Consider the following 13,182-nt stretch of genomic DNA (forward strand, 5'->3'; position numbering starts at 1 on the left):
GTCGCTGGGCGGTGCATCCAGTCAGCTGATTTGACGTTTGTTGCGTTATCATACAGTTAATCATAAATATAGCGGCACCTCTCTCCACATTTCAGCCATTTCCCTCCTTCCCCCTCGTTTTCCTGCCTTCCGAGTATTGGGTCTATCATCTTCTGGTTCAAGACCGGACTCTGGCTCAAACTGAAATGCAGAACCGACGGCATTGTAGCAGCCACAACCGTTTGTTTGCAGCTGCGCAGAAAGTCAGATAGAGGAACGTGTTGACCAACGAACTGACCAATCACACCACACTGCGCTCAGAGGTGGAAGTGGGGCCTTAAAAAGCCCTGATCTCTCAGACAGAAGATGAATAGAGATCAGTATAAGATGTACAGTATAAGAAAAATATGTCTTTTTGGAGCATTGAGGCATGTAAATCTATTTCAGTAGACACAAAGAATAAAATTAAGAACCTTAAAAATGGCCAGGCCATAAGTCCTATTCAAAGTTGCTATTTTTTTCCTGTATTCAATGCAAACAATTATGTCATGTCATCATGTCATCTGCACAAGGCAAGACAAATAAATGGAGCCAGAGAGGAAATGGATGTTGTGGTTTCCTCTCCTTCATATTTAATGTTTATGCATGAATTCAATAACTCCAACATATGCAGACAAGCTTATCTGAGTCTGTAATGCAGTGTCATCTCTTTCCTACCAACAGCGATCCCCAGGCCGGAGGACCGTGGTCTGAGAGTGGCTGTGTTGGCTTCAGTGGTGAGTGGCATCGTCATCCTCGCTATGTCCCTGTCCTTCCTCATCTGCTGTCTGCAGGAACGATCCAGCCGGGACCGAGCCAAGAAGGAGGGACGGAGCAGGTAGGAGGAGAGGGATGCCAGAAGGAACCCTCAATATAACCCCTGTAGTCGAATAGTTGAATAGTCTCCTTTACGTCCAAACTTTGTTTTTATTCTTTGTCCCTGGTGTACAGGGGCCAGTAAGCTGATAAAGTTCTCTCCTCCACAGGCGCAGAGAGAAGCACTCATCCCGTCGCAGTGAGTGTTGGCTAGAGAGAGAGGAGGGTGATTGGGAAGCCTTCCCTCCTCCCAAGATCTTCCACCTCTCGCAGAGGATGAACCCCCGTCTGGCTCCCGACAGCCCCCTCTACCTTACTGGAGGCCTCAATGGATATGAGAACAGAGGATACCAGAGGTAAAATATCAGCACTCACATCTACAGAGAACCAATTTAGTGTCACTTGTCTCACTTTTCTAGTTCTATATTTTCTGCTGAAAACAATAATAATGATGCCTGACATCCCAGTGTTTTACATTTCTGGTTTCTGAGATCCAAATACATTGGATGATATCACAGTATGTGAACATAAAGAATCAACCAATGAGATAAGTACAAGAAATAGAAAAGAGAAGAAAAGACAACCACTCTCATACCATGGTGCAGGTATCAATAATTACAACAACAATCAATACGTAAACAAACTGACTAACAAAGCTGAAAACAAGTGCTTTGCACCACCTAAATAAAAGAATTTGGTGGAGGAAATGAGAAAAATTTATGCTGGTGATTCCAGGAGGCTGAAGTGCTTTGAAATCACTGAGCTAATACTACTACTTTAGTGCCGGTGCTTAGATAAATGAAATCCAGACAAAGGTTATATATATATATATATATATACATATATATGGCCAACCCAAATCCTGACCCAGTTTATCAAGTTTTTACAAATGTCAGTAATTTAAAGGTCCCATATTGTATAAAGGTAGATGTCCATATGTTGTTTGATGATAAAGCAAGTCTAGGTTCTATATTAATACTGTGAAAGTATCAAAGCGCTCAGTCCAAAGAGAAATGCACACAGCCTGTATTCAGAAACTGAACCTTAAAACCAGCCGTCAGGACTTCTGTAATTTTGTGATGTCACAACAAAGCAGTCACTGCCCTCAGCCATGCCCCAAGCCCACCCCTGGCTCAGAGCCTCCTCTCTTCTGATTGGCTCACTGACCTGTTATTGCTAGAGCTCCAGAGAGAAGCCTGAGAGAGGAGATGTAAAACTACATTAAGATGGTTTTAGTTCTTAAAACCAAAAATATATCTTCTTATGGATCAACACTTCAAATGAAACACAGAGGAAAATATGGAGCTATAATGTCAGTAGTTTCAGTTGATGCTTGAAATTCTTGCTTCTCTGTTGTCTCTCTCATACAGGAGTCAGGAGAGTCTGCTGAAGGCTTCCCTGCCCGGACTCTACCGCTCCGAGTCCCAGCTGTACCCGCACGTCGTCCTGCAGAGGGTCCCAACTCCGACAGCACCCTCCGCCCCTTCCGCACCATCCGCTCCTCTCTACCTCCACCTCCCCTCCTCCTCCTCTGCTGCCTCCTCACCTTCCCACGCAGCCACCCACGGCCAGCCTCACATCATGGCGCAGTACCCCACCCCGACGTACCCGCCAAACCCCAACACGGCTGTGCCCGTCTACCCCCACCCAACACCAGCGCCTATCTACCCCAACCCTAACCCGATACCGCAGCGGCCATGGCAGTAGCTACGTCTTTCACTTTCCATATTTACAGAGCCCTGCGCCATCCCCACGGGCAACGTTGAGGGAAGACACGGAGAGAAAGTGTCGCAGGCACATTCTGGAGACACAGAAGTCTTTTTCCCTTCTTTATCCCTGTTTTCTCCCACAAGCGGCTACAAATGCATTGTTCCAAAGCAGACATGAAGGAAAGGTGTAGAAATGGACATGCAGCCAGTGTAGAAGTTCCCCCTTTTACTGCATGCTTGCCGAACTTCTCCTGCAGTTTGGACTTAACCACAAGGAACTCAACACTTAAGATTTTTTTTCTTTAATTCTTACTGAACTTCTGCTGCTGCTGTTCTCTGCAAGAGGAATTCTTCACGGAAAGTCCTGCTTTCTTTTTGCCGTCAGAAATTACAAGAAAGCTTCTTGCAGCATGTTGACAAAGGAGACGGAGAGTTGTACTTTAAATTGTACTAATTCAGTTCAACCTTTGACACTGTATGAAAAGATTGACCTGCAAAGAGGGACTTCAACAATGGCCGCCACTGTTTCGGCAGCTCTCAGACATGTTGATTTTTTAAAAATAGTTTATATTTATTATGTAATTGGATCCCTATCAGCCTTCCTGAGGTCCAGTTAACCTAATCTAGACCTAAATAAAACAACAGAGATATATACAGTATATTTTGCTTTAAAGCTAGAGACTTAACTTCTGTAATCTCACTCCTTTTTAAGCCAGAGCTTTGTGTGATGTAATAAAAAAAGGTTTCAGGTCACTTTTCAGCTCTGTTAATATGTCCCAGATTGATGTGAGGGATTTATGGGCAGCAAGCACACTGTGATTAAAAGGCTGCTGTCGCTGCCACTGCTGAATGGAACCAATTCTGTGCTGTTTGTATGGATTTAATAATACAGTGATTGCTTTAAATTGATCCTGTCTTTCTCACCAAAATCATTACCTTTTTTTCTGTCTGTCTAATTTTCTCCGTCTACTGCCACAACTCATTCTGTCACATCGTTATTTATGACAAAAACTCATTTCAAGGTCGACAGTTAGACAGGTGAGATATTGTGGCACAGACGCTCAGAGCCTCGAATGGGTTTAGGAACATGAAGAAGACACATGACTCAAATACTGACTGGAAATGAGCAATATCAAATACTGAATGAATTAAAATCTGGTTTGAGCCCAGCACAGGTTCAGACAATGTTTTTTTTTTTTTTTACAATTTAAAAAAGATCTTCTTGTGTGATGTAACTAAGGTTTTTATATGTGATTAACAACAGACAAAGATTTATTTTGAAACGTCGACTGGTCAAGCGTTGTGAGCGGACTGCTTTGTGTGTGATGCACTGGAAATGGCACAGAAATGCACTGATATGTGAAGTTTGAGCAGGGGGATGGGAGTAACTGAGGAACCATGTCGACTGTAAACTCACCTGCAGTTCTTCAGATCTTTTTAAATGAATGCTTCACTCTAAACCTTTGTTGTCCCCTCTGAGCTACTGTATGTGCAAGCATTTAAATCATCATCTCTGTGCCCCTCTACTGTGGCTTTAGTCAGTTTACACTCTAGTTTTTGGGGCTTTTTATTTTTAATAGAACAACTCCAGTAGAAACACTAATAATTCTGCACTTTACATTTTTTTGAAAGGGGCGGGGGTTTAAAAAGCTTGGACTCTTTTTCTGTAAACTATTTGTTGTATAATAATAATAAGACTGCCATAAAAGCGGAATAAAGAGATATATGTTTAGTCCAACAGTTAACAGTTCAGCTTGTGTTATCAGTGTGTGTTATCTTTGGAAGAAGAGAGAGAACGGAGGGAAACAGAGGGAGGAGGAAGAACAGAGGGATGGGAAAATATATAAGAAGCTGGACCTCGTTCATCACTGTGTCATGACAGTTGAAAATGAGGAGATGACCTCATTTTCCCACAGAGCAACGCTGACACGTGGAGAGGATGAAGTGGTTCGTCTGCCTGCACTAGACTTGACTGGCAGAACAGAGTTTGATACGTGGTGGATTTAATTGAAGACTTGAAATGTTATTTATATAAATTATGCTGGCTTTAGTTTCCTGGATAAAAAGAAGATCAAAATGAAGAAGATCTGATTATATTTTGTATTTACGATTGTACAGCAACAGTAACTACAAAAACACAGTTGCAGCAAAGAAGAGTTTGTGGAAAAAATAAATACAAATACATGTCATTTGAAAAGATATAAAAGTGTTACGGTTTATGAGTGATGGATGTTATAAATGGATGGCATTTATGGAATATTATAATAATAAAAAGAAAGAAACAAACAAACTTTGCAAAGAAACTGAACAGACCAGAACAACTCTAGTATTTATAGCATACTGGAATGTGACCTAGTGGTGTTGTTATTTCTTTTCTTACATTTTTTTGAGCACAGATTTCACATCATCAACCATTGCCTGGGACCAATATCCTTGCTGTTTTATATTTCTTATCACCTCCCCCCTCGCACAGTGATCTGTACTGTGCAAACCAGAGATCAACATGGTCAATGACACAGGTACAACCAGCAGTCCTTCATGTGATCTCCACAGACCCTTTTAAACCCTGTTCGTTTCCAGACTGCTCCAAATAAGTGCCACACGCCGTGAGCGTATGCAGAGTCAGTATACACATTGGCAGCTTTGTTTCTGGCTAATTTGCAAGCTGCCATGCTGCAAGCTGATCCCCAGCACCCCGTCCATCCCAATAAGGGGCCGGCCACTGTTTGGCGAGAGTGTTCAGGCTCTTCAAATCCCCAACAAACTCCCGGTGGGTCCCCTCTGTGCGATAATTCAGGTGGTCTCCTCGTAGTTGGGACGTGTTGCTGTGTTTCTGGCTGTTGGTCATAGACATTAATCACGGAAGCGTTTAAGCAAATGGTCGCGTGTCAGGTGCCGCCTCGCCTGAGTTGTTGTTTTCTTGTTTTTATCAGTCAGCTCGCTAAGTTGTAGCTGAGCAACTTGTCTTTGAACCTCTCTCTCTTGCTCCTTCAATCTCTGCTCGTCCTTTCTATATTTCTCTATAGCGTGTATCACATGATCACAGAACTCTTTGATTTCTTCATGTCTGCTCTTTACTGGAGCCGGAGCCTCAGTCACTGATGTTGGTGTGGTGAATAGAGGACTGCCTTCAGCTTCCTCCTCAGTCTCTTGTTAACACCTTTTTAGTTCGCGGCTGCTGGGTTCTCGGTGTCAGAGAGAGGCTCACCCTTTAATGCTTTAGGGTCGATTTTGAAAGGATATTCTTTTGCAAGGCCATCCATAAGCTGGTTCGATACGGATTGAATTCAGTTCCATCTGCTAAGGCGTTTATCATCCAGGCATTTCCATTTATGCGCAAGATGTTTTCCATTGTTGGAATCCCCCCTATAGGGCCTTAATGTCACCAAAGGCCAGCATTTTGCCCACTGTTTCTTCTTCAAATGCTCTTATCCATTTGCTGGACCCCTTATTCGATGTCAGGTAGTCTAGTGATCAGCCCCTCAAGGTCCAGTGTTTGCCACGGTAGGTAATGCTGTGTCCTTTTTATTAGTATTGAGGCTGTATTGCAGGTCTATACCTCAGGTCATACTTCCCTTTTTCTTTGCTTCTCTTCCTTTGCTCCCTTCCTTATGTTTACTGAAAATGTGAGACTTCCCACCAACACATCCCTCTGTTCTACTTCCTGTTGCTTCCCACCACGGTCCCTCTGTCCCTCAGTTCCTACCTTATCCCCTGTGTTCTGCACTTCCTTCTGTTCTTTACTACCCTCCGCCTGAGTTACATACTGTATCTTTTGGTTCTTTGACCACAGGCACGGTCTGCTATGCAAAGGAAAACTGGCAGTAAAATCAGGCAGCCGACAGACAGCATGCAATGGAAATCACCTGTACTATAAGGGTGTACATACAATGTACTTCTTTGCATTTAAGGATCGAAATTCAACACTAAACACCTGCTTGTTTGTTTTGTGTCTGCTCTATAGACAGAGCTGGGGGGTTGCAAGAGCAAGAAAGTTAGCATTGGCTGATTAAAGGCTGCAAGACTGGAGGAGAAGGAGGACATACAAAGAGGTAACAGGGAGTTTCTTTAGTTTTTCACTATAATAACACATAATAGAATAAAGGATAAAAAAAATCATGATGGCTTGAAGGAAAAATTTCCTTTGAAATATCAAAGGAAATGTTTTTTTTTTCCTTTATTGTAATGAATAAAAATTTGACTTTGATTAGAATCTAATTGACTTTCACTCTTTCTTGAAGCTGTTTGAGATTCTTCAACTTACTGATGAAGTGTATCTAAAATGACTTTTAAATTTCCAATGGAGTTCAGCCTATGTGGAATTTTAAAGCCATATAACTGTTTTCATTTATACATCCATTTAGAAACCATTTTAAAGGGTCACATATTTTCTAATTTAATTGCAGTGCCATGCAGAGAATCTTGGTTGTTTTCATCCAGGTTTTGAGATATCACTGTCAATTTACGCCTCCACTGCAAAACAAAGATGAAGAGGTGAATTTGTAATGATTATAGCATTAAAAATGTTTAATGAACATCTCCTTTGTATGGCGCAGAGAAAGGGCCAAAATTAACTAAATAATAATCAGAGGAGCCTATGTCTATATTTGAGGCTGGCAGCTGATTTAGTCACTGATAGGCTGATAGTATCTCTTCCTCATCACTCTCCAAGGCGAGCAACCCACTTATCGAGCTAGCCTGTTCATTTGACGAGCCTGGTAACTTATGTTCACCACTGCTGGTTCACTGTTTTGAATGTATACAGTGCTGCAGGAATGACGTATTTTTTTAGGCTAACCTGGATGTTAGCATCACCCTGGTTCCCTCGACAAAAAGCCAATGGAATTTTTAAATGATTTTTTACCGATGCCTGCATGCTTTGTTCAGCAGGATAATCTTCACTAATGAACACCTCTTTATGATTTTTGAAGCCTAAATACAATCGCCAGATGTTAAAAGTTAATGTGAGGCTATAAATGAACTACACCAGGGTCACATGACTTCAATATCACCACCACTACACTTCCAACTCCAACAACTTTGGTTTAGCTCTGACCTCTACAAAAGCCATTCCTCCACACAGGGAGGCTGTCAAAACAAACTAGTGAGTAGATTGGTCCTCGTGTTCGGCATGATGACTTTAATGTCTGCAGTCTCATTTAGCCACTTGTTAGCATCCGATGTAAAAACTAGACATAAAAGCTTAGATTCTATGTCATAGAATAAAACCTGAAGATATCTTCAGCTAGTGTTGATAAAAGACCGTATTTCAGGCATCTAACCAAAAACCCATTCAAAAAACCCAGAGACTTCAGGATTAGGGAACCGGAAGCGGTAAAATGCAAATAATTTCCAGGTCTTAGGACGTATCCCTTCTGCACTCTATTTAGATACAGATACAGTGATCATAAGTAATGTTTGACAAAGAACTTGTCTCCTACATGTATTTAACATAGGATGAAGAATGTTGATAATCACTTTCTTTGACTTGGCAGGATTCGCTCAAGAGTGACACTGTATCAGAGACTGACAGCATGCCAGCATCACATCCAGAGGGTTTCAGCCAGATAACATCAGGGTCCAAGCATACTAAGGCTATCATAACGTACTGTCATGAACAGGGTTGGGATGTAATCTGGCATGCCGCTGACATGTTCATCTTGATCACAGGGGTGATGGTTAACGTTCCCCTGATTTGGCTGTTTCTGAAGGAAAGGAAATCCCTGTGTGCCTCAAAGGTAGGTATAGTGCTCCCATCTGCTCTGAGGCATTTTTTTATTTTATTTTATGCAACAGGTAGTTTCTGCTGGGCTGTCCAACTAAGTTAGAGTTCAAGTTCCATGCATGTTGATAGTATTAAGAAACCTCCAATCTTGTCAGGTTCTCATCAAAAGTGAAGAAATTATAAGACTAGACTAGAATTTTCTCTAAATTTTTAAATCATGTTACAACTCAAACTTCAAATTTAGGATGGAGTACGTTTCAATAAGAAAAACCTTTATTACACTAAGTTGATGCAATTAGGGCTTGACAAAGCGTCCTTTGGGGTGTATAACTTTAACAGCTAACACTAAAGGAGCTTGAATTCAACTCCAATTCAACACAAAGGAAAAGGATGCCTGCTGTTCTGTTAGCCTGGTTTCAATACATGTCGACTAATTGGACAGTTTATTGGCATTGGAAAAAATAATGAACACATACATAACAAACCATTGTCTTCCTGAACCTTTGTCTTCAGGTTCTAGGTCTGAATCTTGTCGTGATGGATCTTATCTACCTGTCTATAATGCCTGTCAACTTGATTTATGAAACTAACTGGGATCAAAGGGTCAGAAACAATCATTCAGGTGAGGATTTTGGTCGGAGATTGGCCTAGGCTTCTCCAAATAAGACTTCACTTCAACCTTGAGGGACTTGTATTTGGGGCTTCAATGAAGATCTTTTGCAAGTGAACTTACAAATTTGCGCCTTTCATCAACTGCAAACCCTAATGTCAGTGTCGACCTTCAAGTGAACAGAGAGCCAGAGTCCAAAATAGAGGAAATTTTGAATTTTATGAGCTGAGTGTTGCACAGTCCACTCAACCCTGCTCTGCCAGAAAAATACCATGACAAAAGACATGGTTTTTAATCAGTTGTGAGACAGGAGTCAATGGTAAAATGGTAAAATATGTCTCTTTAAAGGAGCGATTTGTAGGATTGACTATTGCTACATAGCCAGCGTTAGCATTAACATCTGTTTACTTACCAGTCTGGAAGAAACGTTGCAAGTTCAGCAACAGTCTTCATTACTTAACTGAGCTGTCTGCAGCAGTGAAGCAACACCAATGTTAAATCTTGTCTCTGTCACTTCTTTTCTTCTACTGGAGTTAGCATGCTAGCCAGCTCGGCCCAGCCCCTCTTGTCACTTTTCGATGGCAACTCTCTGTAGCCTCCAATCTGCCCTGGACAGGACGTATTATAATCTTGTGTCTTGTAAACGCAATCACAGCCGAAGCTCTTCAAGTGAAAATCACCACCACCTGTCAAGAAATCACATTGTACTTACAGTTCTGTTAGCGACAGGGATAGCTAGCATCCAACTGTACGCCAGCTAGTTTGGTGGGCCACCATTGCTGACCAATGCTAGTTTGAGTTATGTAGAATATTACATACAATTAGCTCCCTTGCTACATTAGTTTGCCAAGTAGCCCCACAAGTTGTCAATAAGTCACCAAGCTTCCAGCACTTCATGCTTTTTGAAGTGTCCCTTGCTGGTCTGAACAGGCACCAACATATAAAGTAAGATTTCTTTTGTGTCTCTTTGTTAGTACATGTGATCCTTCTTTTGGTTTGAATGTTTATAACATGTCCCAATAGTGTCTATATTTATATCTTACAGTGTTCAAATTCCACTGAAAGCTCACCCTGTAACTGTTTATTCAACAGTCTTTTCATCCACCTTGCAAAATCTCAACACTACACATCCAATGGAAATGGCAAGAGACACCTTCAGCATGTTCAATCTGATAGGCTGTCCCCTGCTGCTAACCTGCATGTGTTTTGAGCGCTACCTGGCAGTGACAAGACCTGTGCTGTACCTGAGAGTGAGGAAATGGGAGTACCGAATGGCTGTTTCTGCTGCAGTGTGGGCAATCACTTTGACCTTCTGTGTGGCCACAGGCAAGAGCTGTGTGAAAATTCAGCATAGAAACTCTGTAGCTAACATGGCATTATCATGCAGGTCCACTGATGAATTTTCTGTGTGCAAATAATGAATTATAAATGACTAAGTAACGAGCCAAAGAGTAGCGTATATGCTACAAAATGGCTGACTCTTCCTGAGGATAAAACAGGATGCTGTACTTCTTAAACACTGATTTCAGCATGAAAGCTCACAACAGAATGCTATATAATTAATAGATACAACAGCGACAAAATATAAGGAATGCATTAAAAAACTAAGGACATTTTTAAACTAATTTCTACATAATTACAAAAACTTACATAATTTTAAAAAGTAAAATAGTAAAAAGTACCATGAAAAATTTCCAGTGTTAAATAGAACAACTTCCCTCTATAGTTGAATTCAATGTTTTAATACTACCATTTTTATTTTCTTGTTTTTCTCACAGTTTTAGTGGATGATATGACTGTCATTATGGTGTGTGTTTCCACCATCATCTCCTGCACCTTCATCATAATGCTTATGTGCCTTGGGGCTGTGGTCTGGTCACTGTGGCAACAAAGCCCTGCACACACCACACATGGAATCGATCAACGCTCACCCCTAAAGAGACGGGCAGTGGCTAATGTGCTGGTTGTGGTGATCCCTGCAGTGATATCTTACCTCCCAGTCCTGGTGTTGTTACCTGTATATTATTTGCATGAATCACTGAATAGGGCAATGTGTAATGCTTTTCAGTTATCCTCTTTGTTCCCCGTGTTTGGTGTACTGATAGGTCCTCTATTCTATTTCTCCAAGGCAAGACAAATGTGCTGCCTAAGTGGGACAGGAAAGACATTTAATAAATAGAGACTATCAATAAACAGTGAATATGTAACTTATTGTTTCATCCCCTTCTAAACTGTTATAGTGTAAATGATCATTAAACAAAGAAGCTGAACTTTGAAATCAGTATTACTGTATACTTACATTGAAAATAATATGATCAATAGATCACCACCTGCCTGTTCACTAGAAAGTCAGCTGATGTCAGTAAGCTTGTCAACTTAGAAAATATGGCTACTCAACTGTTTGCAGTCTTTTCAGTTAGATTTCCACTGATATCAGTACAATTTTCTGTATTCTCACTAAAGGACTTATGTTAATTAAATAATCTATTCATATAAATGGTAATAACAAATAAGGAAAACAGCCAGATATTGATGGTTAAAAGCTAAATCTTTTTCCATATATGTGTGACATTTTTGTTTAGTGCCTTGTGTGATAATACCAACCTATATATGTAAAGCTTTCTAAAACACTTTATTCACATTCACAGTTTTTAAAATATTTAATTTACCAGGTATGTAGTCTTAATTCAGAGGAAAATTGTATGATATCATCAGCGTATCGTTAAATCTTATCTTATCTTGGCACCTACTAGATTTCCATTATTCCTACTTATTCCAACTTTTCTATTGTTAGCACAAATATTTAGCCTCTTGAGGAGACAGGTTTAGATACTGTATTGTTTGCATTGATTCCTCAAGGATGACATTATGCTTCCACATTCAATGTATTCTTTTACAGATTTGCTTTTCACTTACATGTTCGGATCTTGTTTTGTTGCTGTTGTGTGTTATTTGAGTTGTATGACAAGAGGTTTCTGAATAAAGTATGACTCTTCATATTTATTCCAGGATGCAACTCATATGATATCAATATGGATGAACAGCCATTTTTCTTAAAAAATAAAGACACTTTTGAGTACCTAACATTTTGTGATAATGACAATTGTTCCCATTTCCCACGTTTGACTGCATTTGTGTGTTAAATAGATATTTTCAAATGAGGAGTTATGCCTGAGATTCCTGCCTGTTGGAAAAATAACAGCTAATCATGATAGCACAAAATTTAAATTATGGTAAAGACAAAATAGAATTCATACCATTTATGAAAAATTGTTTTACTATCAAAGACTTCAACCTCCATTCCTTGTTACAGCAGATACATTGACGACAATTTGCACATAAAAATATCAGACAGACATTGTGTTTTGATAGTATCGCATATTCAACATGCTTTAGTGTCCATTTCAAATGGCACTGATAGCAACAGCAAATATTGTCCAGTACCACACTTATGCTTTTAAAGCCAAAGAGCGCACATAATGGCTGATTTCCAATTGAACCTTTTACTGTTACATGTGTTCAAGGCAACACAATCACATTATGCTTTCAAGACTAGAGGAACCAGTGATAAAACCAGAGTTTTATGTGCTGTATGAAGGCCAGTCACTGGGTTTAAAACTAAATCTACCCTCACATCCTCTTACACTGTTAATATCAGTCCACAGGACAGTTCAGGGGTCAATTTATGAGAAAATATAATTTACTTTTTTGATGAACGCTCTTTCCTAAGCCTCAACCCTAAAGAGCTGGCATTAACCAGCTGATTTTGAAGTAAGGTCACAAGGGAATAAATAGCTTGATAATATCATTCATTTGTGCCTGTAGCCCTTGCTCAGACCTTCAACCTGCCTTGTGGCTGCATTGTAGGTTTTAAAAATGGTCTCCCTGCTCTGCCTCTCCACTGATGAGATCCAGAATAGCTGCTTTTATAACAAAAAAAAAAAAAAAGTTGAGTTGCTTCAAGGAGTTTCTTTTACAAGAGGCTGTTGTGGTAATGGGACATTCAGAAATAGATAAACTGCGACATTACCGTCTCCCTAGCAACACAAATACTGAGGCTAATTTCTGTGCAGTGGTGTGCTGTTCAAATACTATTTTGGGGCAACAGGAGGGCTAACACACGAATCCGTCTAAAATATTAGCTGTTCCTTCGTTAACACTGGAAAACATTCTCACATCCATGGTGGACCTTCTACATTGTCCCAGTGTACAGTAGATTACCTTCACAGAACTGTCTGCAGTACAGTAAATATGTGATATGCGAACACACAGTATAGGCATAGTAGGGCTCAGTCCTTTAGTGC

The 13,182-nt window shown here is 40.4% G+C and overlaps 2 protein-coding genes across 2 annotated transcripts in view; both read left to right on the plus strand.

Moving 5' to 3' along the window:
* The window catches only part of LOC111224691 (sushi domain-containing protein 3-like), a 34,376-nt gene extending 30,088 nt beyond the window's left edge, over nucleotides 1-4,288 (plus strand). Inside the window, exons 3-5 of the mRNA XM_022749277.1 lie at nucleotides 703-856; nucleotides 1,005-1,190; nucleotides 2,205-4,288. Of these exons, the coding sequence (XP_022604998.1) occupies nucleotides 703-856; nucleotides 1,005-1,190; nucleotides 2,205-2,541 (677 nt within the window). The 3' untranslated portion in view covers nucleotides 2,542-4,288. The remainder of the gene's footprint in view (nucleotides 1-702; nucleotides 857-1,004; nucleotides 1,191-2,204) is intronic.
* A 3,906-nt stretch (nucleotides 4,289-8,194) lies between these two features.
* LOC111224610 (uracil nucleotide/cysteinyl leukotriene receptor-like) lies at nucleotides 8,195-11,057 on the plus strand. The gene is made up of 4 exons (XM_022749161.1): nucleotides 8,195-8,281; nucleotides 8,782-8,890; nucleotides 9,971-10,204; nucleotides 10,657-11,057. Exons 1-4 carry the CDS (start codon nucleotides 8,195-8,197, stop codon nucleotides 11,055-11,057), a joined length of 831 nt encoding a protein of 276 aa, XP_022604882.1.
* The last annotated feature ends 2,125 nt before the right edge of the window (nucleotides 11,058-13,182 follow it).

The sequence above is a fragment of the Seriola dumerili genome, unplaced genomic scaffold, assembly GCF_002260705.1.
Source record: "Seriola dumerili isolate Sdu_G_001 unplaced genomic scaffold, Sdu_1.0 BDQW01000138.1, whole genome shotgun sequence".
In the NCBI taxonomy this organism is placed as follows: Eukaryota; Metazoa; Chordata; class Actinopteri; order Carangiformes; family Carangidae; genus Seriola; species Seriola dumerili.